Source organism: Saimiri boliviensis, chromosome 2, assembly GCF_048565385.1.
Source record: "Saimiri boliviensis isolate mSaiBol1 chromosome 2, mSaiBol1.pri, whole genome shotgun sequence".
Taxonomy (NCBI): domain Eukaryota; kingdom Metazoa; phylum Chordata; class Mammalia; order Primates; family Cebidae; genus Saimiri; species Saimiri boliviensis.
In genome coordinates, this window is record NC_133450.1 from 146,039,653 (window position 1) to 146,052,806 (window position 13,154).

Consider the following 13,154-nt stretch of genomic DNA (forward strand, 5'->3'; position numbering starts at 1 on the left):
GCTTGGGTCACTTTCCACAGAAATGCTGTGGCTCAGTGCCCAGAGACACTAATTTAATTGGATAAAGCCCTGGTATCAGTCCTTTTTCAAGTCTCGGGTGATTATGATGCGATTTTACTGTGCAGTCAGGGTTGAGGCTATTTCTCTACAACAGCTGAAGCTGGGGACTGGATCAAGGGCTAGAAGGATCTTACCGGTGGTGTGCAAAAGCCCAGAGGTCAGAGAAAGCCTGATGTAGTGTGTTTGGGGACTGGATAAGGCTGCATTTAACAAAACGCCGTGATTTAAAATAAGTCAAAATAAAACTTGTAGATAGAAGTTCAAGTGTTCATTGTAGTACTTCTTAAACTTTAACACGTTTAGAAATCACCTGAGTCTCATAGAAACACAGACTCTTATTTGGTAAGTAGGAGCAGGTGATTTCTATGCATTTCTATAGACTCAGCGATGCTGATGCTGCTGGTCTGCAGAAGGCATCTTATTTTAGCAAGGTTTTATTGCCCCAGCTTTCCCTGAGCGTTCAAGTCAGTGGGTGGGAACCGCAGAAGGATGTATCTACGCATTAGTCCCAGGACTGACATAAGGGCACCTAGTTGGGGTGAACTGCGGATGCCCATTGCTGTGTATGTGTTCTTGGTAGGGAGGAAAGATGCAGCCTAGCCCAACTGCCTAGCTTTCTCTTCTGATTATTATCCATCAAGGTCGTACTGCTTTTAGCTCGGCAGTAACTCCCTCTCTTTCCCTCCCCGCCCCTCCCACGCCAATCTAACTGAGTGCCTCCCCTGGCCAGGCCAGCAGACCAGCTCATTAAGTGACCCCTGGAGCGCTCCGTAACGCGCCAGCCAGCCAGGGAGGCGCTGGGCGAGGCGGGGGCTCTCCTGGGACCTGTCTCTCTCTTCCCTCGCTGACCGCGGCCGTGCCTGCGGCAGAGCCTCCCTCTGCAGCAGCCCCTTGCACTTGGCTCGCACTTCTGGGCGCTGTCCATGGTTGCAGCAGCTTTCGGCGCACCACGTCAGGAGGCCGCAGCAGGGCCCTGCGATTGGCGGAGGAGCCCCTCGCCATACCCTTCCACCTCCGCCTACACGCCCCGGCCCCGAGGCGCGTGCCAGAGAGCGTGCCGGGCGCGCCCGAGGCTCCCGGGCGGCACACCCACTTTCCTTATTAGGGCAGAGTCGGGTGCCCTGAGCGAGCGAGCGGGGGCCGGGCGAGGGGTGGGGCGGAGAGCCCTGGGGCGAGACGGCGGAGGGCGCAAGCACGACCTCAGCCGCAGCCGCCTCCGAGCGGCAGGAGGGAGCAGTCGGTGGCTGCGCCCCGGCGGGCCACTTTCTCGGGACCCCGCTGCTTTTCCTTAGGCCGAGATTTTCCACTGCGCCCTTCCACGTACCCCGGTTCCAAACCCCTGGCCACGACATGGAAGAATTTTTGCAACGCGCCAAATCTAAACTGGTAAGTTGAGTGAGCAAAGCTGTGCGTGTGTGTGTCTGTGCTGATGGAAAGGTGGAGAGAAAAAGGTGTTGCAACAGAGTAGGACGAAACAACTACTTTGCCATGGAGTTGTCAGAGTGAGCGGGCTGTCCCCTGGAAGGAATCTCTGGAACTCTGGCTCTTAAAGCTGGCAATCTGTCTGCAGAGGTGCACAGTTGGAGGAGGTTGTGGCCTGGCTGAAGTTGGGTATCCAGCTTGTATCCAGCTTTGGTCCCTAAATCAGCAGTTTCCTCCTGAAAGCTAGATAAATGAGTGTTGTCTTCCTTGAGATAAAGGGCCCAGCCTTCTGCAGATGCATTTTGTGTAGGTGTAAAAGGAAAAAAAGAGACCCTTAGGACTGTAGTTCAGCTGGAGGTGACAAAAGTGGGGAAGTCAGGGTGCTGGGTAGGAAGGACATGTTCGTTGGAGAATCCACAGAAGATTGCTTGCTCGACTGCAGGAGTTAGGGGTATTCTAGTGTGTATTGTGTCTCGCTAATCCCCGTTCACATCTGTAAATTGGGGCAGAGGCACAAGGGGAAAGCTCTAAATGTTGGTTTTCTGGGGTTTACCAGACCATCATTCTCCCGGGAGCAGACCTGTGTGTTAGCCCATGTTTACCATATCACTTGTCCAACAGTGAATGGGCAATTCCATGTGTAGGTTAACAGTTGCTAGATTATGGAACAGCAGACTCTAGCAGTTTCTTAATTCTAAACTGTTTTGGCTCTCCAGCACAACAGTATTAAACATAATGGAAATGTGTCTGTTTTGGCACTTAAAAAGAAAAGAAGGCTGTAGTCATTTAGAAGCAATATCGTTAATGAACTGTAAAAGCAACTTTTACAGGCCTGGCATAGAAAGAAATGCATAATTTATGATGCCTTTAACCTTTAGGCCTTCATAGAAGCCAAAATATAAAGTCTGCATTAAGGTGATGTTTTAATCACAAGGCAGGATATTTACAGGGTTATTACTGTAACTCATCTACCCTCGCACAACAAAGGGAGTGCAGAAAGGGAGGGCCCAAAAGTGCCGAAACCACCATTCAGAGTGCAGACGGAAGTGCAGTCCTTACAGTGATCTGCAAGTATCTTGAAAAAGACCATTAAAGCTGGTAAGTACTTATATGGGAACTTTCCACCTGAAACCTCCCAGAGAGTTGAACCTTTGTGGAGATTTCAGAGTTGAGGAATCTCTGTGTTTATTGACCCTTTTATAGTTTTACTAGAGCACATGGATGAAAATGCTTATTTCAGAAACTCTACTGTTTGGCATTTCTGATAGTATGAGCATGTTCTGTTCTTTACCGAGTAATGAAAGAGAAATGTTCAAGAATGAAAGTTTTGGCAACTCTGTGTGTGTGTGTGTGTGCGCGCGCGCGCGCGTGTGTTTGTGTGTAAATATGATAAGGACAAATGCAGAGTTCTGGACTGTATCTGTTTTTTACTCCCATAACATTTATCAATATTTTAATAATCATTTAGACTGTGGGTTCTGAGATGAGCCAGAGATTTGTCTCATTTCTGTGGAGCAGTTGCTGGTATGGAAATTTTCCTATTTCAGAGTAATCGGTTGAAAGTAATCTGTAATTTATTTACCGAGTCCCTTCATTAGACGAGCAATTGCTCTACATCATTAAAAAATGGACAGGAAATAGAAGCGGTTGTTTGAAATATTGTTATCAGTTTCATGTCTCAGCCAGAACAATTAATGCTTATTTTATCTTTTCTTGGGATAAGCTTCTTGCAAGAAATCATGATTAACCCTTCGTATCCAGCCACAGCAAAGGTGTTATGGTCACTTTTAGTGTCACATTTCTCCTGATAAGTTACATTTTCTAGGTAACAAAATTTTTACTTAATATGTCACACTCAAATGTAGTAGATAACCTTCTTTAGAGGATAGATAACCTTTTTCTTGGGGAAAAAAATTAAGTCAATGTCATTCACTTGTGGGAAATTTATTTATAATCAAATGGTAAGATTTAAAAAATTTCAGCCAATCCTTTGGAAAACATTTTAATGTGAAGAAATTTATCATGCTGATTTTTACTTAAGCCTTATTAGAACAGAATTAGAATTTAGGAGCTATGTTTTAAATGTTTTTCTTTAAAAGTTAATAGAGATTTAGCTATGTAATACCTTAAGAAAGAAAAAAAAAGCCTGTTAGCTTTTTTCCTATTTGACTTAATTGCTTTGATATTATGTAGGCGTTATATATTGTTTTTAATGGTTTGAAATAGTTAAATGACTCTTCCAAAGTCCTAATGTAACCTCATCATCATTGGGGCTAGCTAATTCCAGTAGGCAAAAAAGGAACTTGCAAAATGGAATTGCTATTAGCTGTAGATGCAGTCTCCAATAATCAAAATGTTGGAGAAATTGTGTGCTTTTTTTCTGACTCGGAACATTTATTATTCATCTGTCATTGTAAGGAGAGAGGAAACTCTGCTATTCTAGGCCAGGCCCCTAGGTTGAACAGAAGTCTTTGAAGGAAAAAGGATGGTTTGAATTTTTATCAGGTAGTTTGGAGCTTATTTCAACTGAAGTTGGGGGATCACTCTCAATTCTATTTTTCAGCCCAGTCTGGTCCTACTAGTCTTCAAGATGAGGCCGATTCACTGACATAATCCCATCCTCCTTTTCTCTAAATCTGCCTTTCCAATACCTTTTCTTCCCTCCTGAGAATACTTAGTATTTATCAGAAATGGCCAAAGTAAACTCCAGGTGTGGCTTCAGAGGGTTCCCTTCTCCTGGGGCTCAAAAGCTTCTCAAGTGGGCCTGCTTTCTGCCTGGTTAGGACAGGCTAGGTGCTGGAGAATATTTGTGAAAAACTTGTTTGGAGGTAGGGAACAGCTAGGGTGGTAATTACTTCTTCTAAGCAGTCTCTGGAAATGATCCCGTCTAGACAAACAAGAAATGACACATATGGAATTGACACAAGGATTGTTAAAGCAATAATAACAGTAGGATAAGCAATCTCAGAGCAAGCCCTCCAAGACTGAGATAATAATCAAAGAGCAGTGTTTTCTAGCTGGAATTACTTCCTGGATGTGAGAACCCAGCCATGTTTTCGGTCTGGATACTTACTCCTGGAACTAGAAATGAGAGTGCAAAATGTATTTTGTTTTTTCTCCTGCCTATTCAGAGTTGCAGAAATCAAACCCTATAGTTCCAGATCAGTCTTTAAGTTTTACTCAGGCGTTCTATTCTTAGTTACATCATTTCTATGCTAAGAGAAGTTGAAGGAGTGTAGGGAATGCAGGCTCCCTGGTCTATGCTGTGATTTGGGAAATGTCCTTCACCTTCATAGTGGTCAGCTCAGAAAAGTATTCAGGACAAGGACGGTCTCATAACAGTAAATAGCCCAAGGTCCCGTGAAGTTTGGGGGGAAAAAATGAAGTAAGTGAGGAATCGTTTGGGGGATGGGTAGAGAGTTCTGGGGCTCTGGCTGGTTGGAAACCAGGCTCCCCACACTGGGCCCCTGCTGCTGAACTTCCCCCACTACCAGACACCCTCAGCTGATTCAACTCAAGCAGCTGTTAATGGGTGGAGATCACTGCAACCCACACGCCCTGTGGTGTAGGTCAGGAGCCAGCCTCGAGTAGAGTAGGGGGTGGGGATGTTGTCAGCTGTCACCAGCAGGATACAGGGCACATCAGGATACAGGGCATACCAATGTCCCAGGAATGCTGTTTTCAACAAGAAGGTGGAGAGAGCCACTACTGAGGTCTAGGGGATGCATCTGCTACGTGAGCAGCGGCAGCTGCGGAGGAAGGGCTCATTTCTGTAGTCAGTATTAGTTGATACATAGACTTCTACAGAAGAAAAGTTCTGGGTGACTAGAATGTCGGTTCACACTCTGTGGTATGTGGCATAGGGACAAGAAAGCACATTCCAGACTCTAAATGAACCACTGCATTAGAGTGGTTACAGGAGATGGGGTTTTAAAAAAGAAATAAAAAGACTGCAGCATGTCGGCAGCATAATCAACTTGATTGGAAATTGAAGGAATATATTCTTGATTTCCTCTTGCATGGGAAGAAGGTTGTATATGTCAATAAAAAGGATATTTAGAGTGAATGCTTCATGCCTGTTAAAGGGCAGCTGTGGTAAGGACTAGTAATGATGAAGAAGCTGGCAGAGCTGTTTGATTTCAGGAGCTGAGCTCCTTCTGATCAGAGACCAAAGGATCAGCTCCTGCCCCATTGCAAACGAGGGCAGGTGCTCTTGAGACCATGCCTCTTGCCAGAGCGTTCATGAGCAGGAAACTCAGGAATCCAAAGCACTTCCCTGAATGTGGTATCCCCTGCTTAGAGGCTGATAAGAAGTGAAACCTTGATTACTTTGGTCCTGGAGTTAGCTTCATTTCTCATTGCCGGATCATTCAGATGAACAGCTGCTGCCTGTCCCAGTCCTGGGACCTTCCGAGAAGAACCACAGTTTTTTAGTGTAAACAGATCTTGGAGTGGATCAGTCGGTCTCAAAGGAAGAAGGGTGCTCCCTGTCATTCAAACAGTACCTTGAGTCTTGGAAGACGTGGGATCAGGTGAGCAAGGTTACCCTTTAGGCAGTGATTTGGGAACTATTTTGTCAACTGAGTCGAAAGCTGATGGCTTTAGTATAACCTGTTTGTTTCTATGTAACATTTATTTGGGCAGATATTAGCATCATTCTGAGTTTGGTAAACTGGTCTGGGGGGCTCCTGTAATCAATGGTAGTTCGGTGATGGAGGCATTATTCCTCCAGGGAGAGGCAAAAGGAATCTACCCCTTCATGAATGTTACCTGAGCAGTCAGAAGAATGAGGGCAGAATACTTGGGTCTGGATAAAGGCTGCAAAAGAGGAAAGAACATCAGGGACGAGAGAGAGAGCATGCAATGTTTGTTACTAATTTTTTGGAACCTTGGGTATTATATAGAAGAGTCCTGGAGTTTGAAGTCTTCTTTGAAAGGAAACTGGGGCGGGCGGATGTATTCAGGAGGCAGCATTGCTGTGGAGGGTGATATGAACAGCATACCCGAGTCTGTATCGTACGCAACCACAGTCATTTGTGGCTATCCTGTCGGGTCTCAAAGTAGCCCGCTCAAAATCTCTAGCATTGTTCCAAATCCATTTCTTTCTGAACCCTGGGGCTTTGGACTTTGGCTTCCAGGGAGAGGAAGTCTTTCTTCTTGAGAGCTCTTATGAGACTAATTGGCTCTAGATCACCCTGGAAAACCAGACCCACAAATTCTGGGTTAGAATAATTAAGCTGATAAACACAGCTTTGGTTTCTTGATCTGAAAAATGGAATATTAATGCCTACTTTGTATGTTAGTTGCAAAGCCGAACCGATGTGCCCATAGCCTTTAGCGCAGAACTTGGAACAATGGTGGGTCTTTTCACTTGCCTCCAAGGCCGCCCTCTTCTGTACTTCCTTGTCTTAGTGAATGGCATTGTTACTCACCCAGTTTCTCCAACTGAAAACTTCCTTTTCCTTCATCCCTTCCCTAGCCCACCCTATCCTTAAGTCACCCAGAAGGCTGCAGTGGCTGGCAAAGTGCTTTCACCCTGCTTCCAGGGAAATCATTTTGAAAGCATCTTTCACACCTTTCCTACCCCTCCCTTAAAACCTCATCACTTTCCACTGCTCTCCGGAGAGTGGACACATGTTTAGCATGACCTGATCCGCTATCCAGATTTTTTCTGGCTTTTCCTCCTGCTCTCTTTGGCTTAAATAACTCCTGCCTCTTAGATTAAACAGAGAGAGACCTCTTCTGAATGAGCCCCCTCCCTTACTCCTTGAGTCTAAGTCAGATTTTTTGGTAATTTTTCAGATCACTTATTTCCCCTTGTGACTATATCTCTATGGGGCACGTTTCTTTGATTAATGCCAATTGGGTGAGAGTAGGGACCGGGGTCTGTATAGTTTTGCTCACCATTGTATCTCCAGGTTCTGGTGCAGTACCTGATGCTCAAAGAGTGCTTTTAGAATGAATAAACCCGAAAGGCGAGAGTCCTGCACAAAGCAAGGCACGTCATAGTGGCTCAGTAAAAATAAACGGAGGGCCAGGTCTGGATTTTTGGAGGTCTGACCCCGAGGTGGGACTGGTGACAGTAGGCAGGAAGCCATTACTGGTTTGCTAGAAGAAGGCGAAGTACATTCATGTCAAGGAGCACCATGCTGTACTTCACACATAGCAGGTATTTAATAGAAAGTGTTATCACAAAATAAAAAATCGAATTTTTAAGCATGACTGCTTAGAATCTATAAATATCGGTTGAACTAAAGCATGACTGGAGAGAGGCAGAGGAGAGGAACGGGCACTCAAAGCCCCTGCAAAACTGTATTGGGTAGACTGGAACCATTAGAATCGCAGGTTCTCCTCTGTGTGGCTCAAACACTAGAAGCCGGACTTCCCCAAGGCCAACCACTACGCCGGGTCAGCCCATACTTGCTGCCCCTGGACCAGTGCTAATATCATGAGCGAGATTGGCAGGGAAGCTGTTCATAGTCCTTAAGAAAAGATTAGGCATTTCAGACTTCCTGTCCAGCCCTGGCACTGCCGACCGCATTTAGGGGGAACCTCTCGTCCAGCCAGTGGGACTGGTGGGGCCTGATCATGGTCTTCCGCTTCATCTAACTCTCCTGGATATGGCCAGACTTTCCCAGGTGTTTGTTTTAGCCTATAAGGCCAGAGTCTTTTTGAACTGACGATGCCTGGGAAAATTGCATCTCTTTGGCTCCCTGCATTTGATATTTCTTGCTTTGGCTGCCAGGAAGCTTAAAGCTATGTTGGTGCCTCATTTTCTTTGCCTAGCATTTCTGAACTAAAGCATTTTTTTAAAAAAAGTTATTAGTTTTAATCTCATTAGGGTTGTTTTATTTATTTTTTTTACTTTAATGTATATGTGCTTTTTATTATAAGTGGGTTATCCTTTCGGTTACTGGCAGGAATAAATAAATACATCTTAAAATAATGTCGTGATCTTGAATATCTGTTGGTGACCATTCTGACCTAGTTCAGGGTTAATCTACTCAAATTTAAGAATTAGCTTTTTTTTTTTTTTTTTGGCAATGGGGAATATAGTGCAGGACTTCAAAATAAGTAGCTGAAAGGAGACATCAGCGCAGACCAAAGTTTGTCTGTGTTCTCATCCTTGATGATTGCCAACCTCCCTGGGAGCAGCAACAACCACACATTCTTACATCTGAGCCCATAAACTGGGAACTGTGAGGCAGCCCCTAGCAGAGGCTGCCTGCCTTCAATCAGATCCTGGGAAATTTTCCTAGAGTGTGAGTTGTGGATTTAGGAGACCTTTAGAAGGACTTTTGTCCTCCTTCCCACTTCTTGCCCCCTAAAGGCAGTGCAGTGTGGTGGCTAATCATGTGGGCTCTGGAGCCAGTGCCTGATTTCAAATCCTGACCTTGCTTCTTTTACTTGCTAGCCACACACAATCTTCGTTTCCTAGCCTCGCGGAGTCTCAGTGTTGTCATCTGCAAATGAGAACAGTAGTAGCTCTGCCCTCACAGGGCTGGCGTATGTGTGTGTGTCCCGAGACAGGACGTGATCTCCACTCACAGTAATAAAACATGAAAATGCTACTAGTGGACAAGAGCCAGGAAGCCCTGTTTACATTTCACAGAAACAGGAATCATTCTTAGCTTTCTTGCAATTCAGTTAGAATTTGTGGAATACGGCCAGGTGCCGTGGTTCTGCCTGTAATCCTAGCACTTTGAGAGGCCGAGGTGAGCAGATCACCTGAGGTCAGGAGTTTGAGACCAACCTGACCAACATGGAGAAACCCTGTCTCTTTAAAAGAAAAAAAAAAAAAAAGAGAATTTGTGGAATATATGTCTTAGCTCTAAGAGATACTTTTTAAATTTCATTTAATTCCCACAATGGTCTTGTAAGGTAGGTACTAATCTCCTTTTGCAGTTGTGGAAACTGAGGCTCAGTGAGGTTGAGAGGTTTGCCCAGGTCAGGCATGGTGGCTCACGCCTGTAATCTCAGCATTTTGGGAGGCCGAGACGGGTGGATTACCTGAGGTCAGGAGTTTGAGACTAGTCTAGCCAACATGGTGAAACCCCGTCTCTACTAAATACACAAAAAAATTTAGCCAGACATGGTGGCAGGCACCTGTAATCCCAGCTACTCGGGCGGCTGAGGCAGGGGAGTTGCTTGAACCCGGGAGCTGGAGGTTGCAGTGAGCTGAGATCATGCCCCTGTACTCCAGCCTGGGTGACAGAGCCAGACTCCATCTCAAAAAAAAAAAATGTTTGCTCAAGGTTGCACAGCCATAAAGAGTAAGCTGAAGTTTGCTTCCAGATCACCTGACTTCAGTTCTAGACCTTCTTCCTCAGAGAGCATAGGCACCTCTTCCCTAAGATCTCCTGGAAACTTTCATTCTCCTTAAAATAAAAGTGAACAGCTTGACAGGTTTATAGGAGGGCCGAGTGGTAAGTTAGTGGAAAGTGCACGCACATTGTTCGTGTTGACCCAAGAGGGGTTCATTCTTCCGTGCTGCTTGCTTTATATTAAAATCCTTTGGATAACAGAATATCAATTTATTGAAATCCTGGCTATGAGAAAGACATGGTGTTAGGCCATCTGTGATTTGGTTGAATAAGTTGTGAGATTGTTCTCACTGCATGCCTATTTGAAACAAAATTAACCAATAAACGATTTGGAGGAAAGAGTGTGACTAGCTTTTAGAGTGGTTAGAAATACTGTGGGCATTTGGTGAACTGTTAAGAACAGGAATGCATTTTTTTTTTTTTTTTTTTTGAGGCGGAGTTTCGCTCTTGTTACCCAGACTGGAGTGCAATGGCGCGATCTCGGCTCACCGCAACCTCCGCCTCCTGGGTTCAGGCAATTCTCCTGCCTCAGCCTCCTGAGTAGCTGGGATTACAGGCACGCGCCATCACGCCCAGCTAATGTTTTGTATTTTTAGTAGAGACGGGGTTTCACCATGTTGACCAGGATGGTCTCGATCTCTCGACCTCGTGATCCACCCGCCTCGGCCTCCCAAAGTGCTGGGATTCCAGGCTTGAGCCACCGCGCCCGGCAGGAATGCATTTTTAAGAGTTTAAATGCCTCTTATTTGCCACCAAGGTTATTAGCACAACTTTTGGTTTTGTGGTTTCTTCACGTTGCCACTCTCTTGGTGGTGGCTTAAAATGTCACTTGGACTGGCTGATGCCAGGGGGTCTAGGCAGAGAAGGTCCAGGGTTAGAACAGAACTCTTGTTGTGTTGAGTTCACTTTGGCTCTCCAGTTCGCCGGTTTAGCAGCGCCCCAGAAAACCGTGGACTGTGCTCAAAACACACATAGAAGTGAAGGAAAAGAGGAAGAAAGGAAAGAAGAAGGGTGGAGACAGAATTGTCAGGGAAATTGGAGAAAAGAAAGAGATAAAGGCCGGGGCGGTGGCTCAAGCCTGTAATCCCAGCACTTTGGGAGGCCGAGGCGGGTGGATCACGAGGTCGAAAGATCGAGACCAACCTGGTCAACATGGTGAAACCCCGTCTCTACTAAAAATACAAAAAATTAGCTGGGCATGGTGGCATGTGCCTATAATCCCAGCTACTCAGGAGGCTGAGGCAGGAGAATTGCCTGAACCCAGGAGGCGGAGGTTGAGGTGAGCCGAGATCGCGCCATTGCACTCCAGCCTGGGTAACAAGAGCGAAACTCCGTCTCAAAAAAAAAAAAAGAAAGAGAAAAGGATTCAAGAAGGAAGCAAGTCTGAAAAGTGGTGAGGCGCAGAAAATCCTTTCACAGTTCAGGAGAGAACGCATTGTAAGTGCAACAGTTCTTATGTCCAAGGTCACTTCCCTGGCACACCAGCCAACCCAAAGTCACCCCAAAACTAGGAATTGGGCAAAGGCAACGAAAACTGATTATTGAAAGCCCGTCATGGGTTAGTTCTTTCTCACAGGAAAATTCCCTAAGCGTGATCTCTGAGACTATTTGCAAGACGATACTTATAAATCATTCACAGGAATGCTGGAAGCACAGCAAAACACATGAATGCTAGCTACCATCATTGAGGTTATTATTTAACATGCACTTTGACACAGTGTTCGCCAACATGGTTTTCTCAGAAGGGGATGATTGAAAGGGACAAACAAAACCAAAATCAAACAGGACCTGTAAGAAGCAGACCTGGGCCCCCAATAAATAAGTGTCATTCCATTTGGTGTCAGGTAAATAATCCTAAATACCTGCACAGTCCCTGATGGACGTAACGTCACTGACATAAAATACATATCTGACACATAGTAACGACCCTAAAAAGTCGGGGGGTGGGGGGAAGATCGTTTAAACTTAGTGGCCTGTTTAAAAAGAAAGGTATGGTGTGTAAGCGATTTCAGAACAATTTCCCACTCAGATAATTAACATAGAAAAAAGTAGAAAAGAAATTGTGGTTTGCAGGGTAAGCTTCGGTTGGCTGACAGTCTCTTGCATAGGAGGCCTTGTTCTTGGGTGAAGCCAGATATGTGAAACGTCATGGTTTATAACAAGTGATCATGAGTCAGGATGGAAGGTGATGGTGCAAAAATGTGAGTCTGATGTGAGGAGGCATAAATAGGCCTCAGCACTTACAAGACATGAACAGCCCAGCTCCCCACTCCCATTCTCAGTCCAGAACTAAATCTGGTTCTTGTCTCCAGAGGAGGCACAGCAGTGACCACGGACGTATAAAATAAGGTCCCTGAGAGTAGCCCATGAGAGAGCAGAAGACTGATGATGGCCTTGCAATTCTTTGAAAGGTTCTTACCAAAGAGTTCCCACCTATAGAAATTATTTCTTCCCCTCACTTGAAAAAACAGGACTTTTAGGATGAGTGGCTTTTTTCCCCCCCTCTCTCTTAAGGAAGCCCATCCATTCATTAAGGTCTTTTTTTTTTTTGCTGCAGAAAATTAATGAAAGGGTACAAAAAGAGAAGTGTGCATGCTGGCTTCCTCCTCTCCAGCAAGAGCAGAGGCAGAAGCTCATTCTGGATGTAGAAGCATTTTGCTCCTCTCCTCTTTCCTCAGAGGCAATTTCTGTAGCAAGTGGTCAGTGGTGCTGGCCAGAACAGCACCTGGCTTTTCGAAGACAGAAACGTCACAGCTTGTGGACAGATCAGCTGCTCCCTGCCACAGGTCTGTCTGAGAGGACAAGACACGTGCCTGGCTACTCCCTGAGAAGGCAGTGTCCCTTGGCCCCTCTCCAGGGAGGCGAGAAGGGGCAAATCCCGTCTGTCTCCCATTCTTGATTCTTTATGGTTACATCTTTCCCCTGGCCCTTACCAAGCTGGTTTGGTTTTCATGCAACATCTCCTGGTCAAACTGTGGGGAAGGATTCACTCATCCTTCATTGACTACAACATACAGAGACTGCTGGAGCTAATTCCTTTTGGAGGACTGGATTCTTGCAAGGAAAAGTGGGCAGTCTTTTAGCCAATTCTTGTGGATTAATTTACAACTTTGATTCAGGTTTTGTTTTATCTTTTGAGTGTTTACCAAGATCATTGAGATAACTTTTTTTTTTTTCCTCTTTAGATGGTGGGCAAATTGCAAGCATGGTCTTAGGAAATGTATATAGGTCACAGAAAAAGATAAACAAGAGGGAGACATTTTATTCCCTAGGTGACTCTTTCTTCTAGTATTTAATTATGAATCTGCTTTGTAAGACCCTAAAATAAAGCCATCCATGAAGCAAAGC

At 45.2% G+C, this 13,154-nt stretch overlaps 1 protein-coding gene across 16 annotated transcripts in view; it reads left to right on the forward strand.

The window, feature by feature from the left end:
* The window catches only part of PRUNE2 (prune homolog 2 with BCH domain), a 537,643-nt gene that overhangs the window by 235,015 nt on the left and 289,474 nt on the right, over positions 1–13,154 (forward strand). Inside the window, exon 1 of one of the 16 annotated variants that reach the window (XM_074394633.1) lies at positions 1,246–1,446. The exons of the other annotated variants lie outside the window; for them this stretch is intronic. Within the exon in view, the coding sequence (XP_074250734.1) occupies positions 1,411–1,446 (36 nt within the window). The 5' untranslated portion in view covers positions 1,246–1,410. Of the gene's footprint in view, positions 1–1,245; positions 1,447–13,154 lie in introns of those variants that run through there. 16 annotated transcript variants of the gene reach the window in all.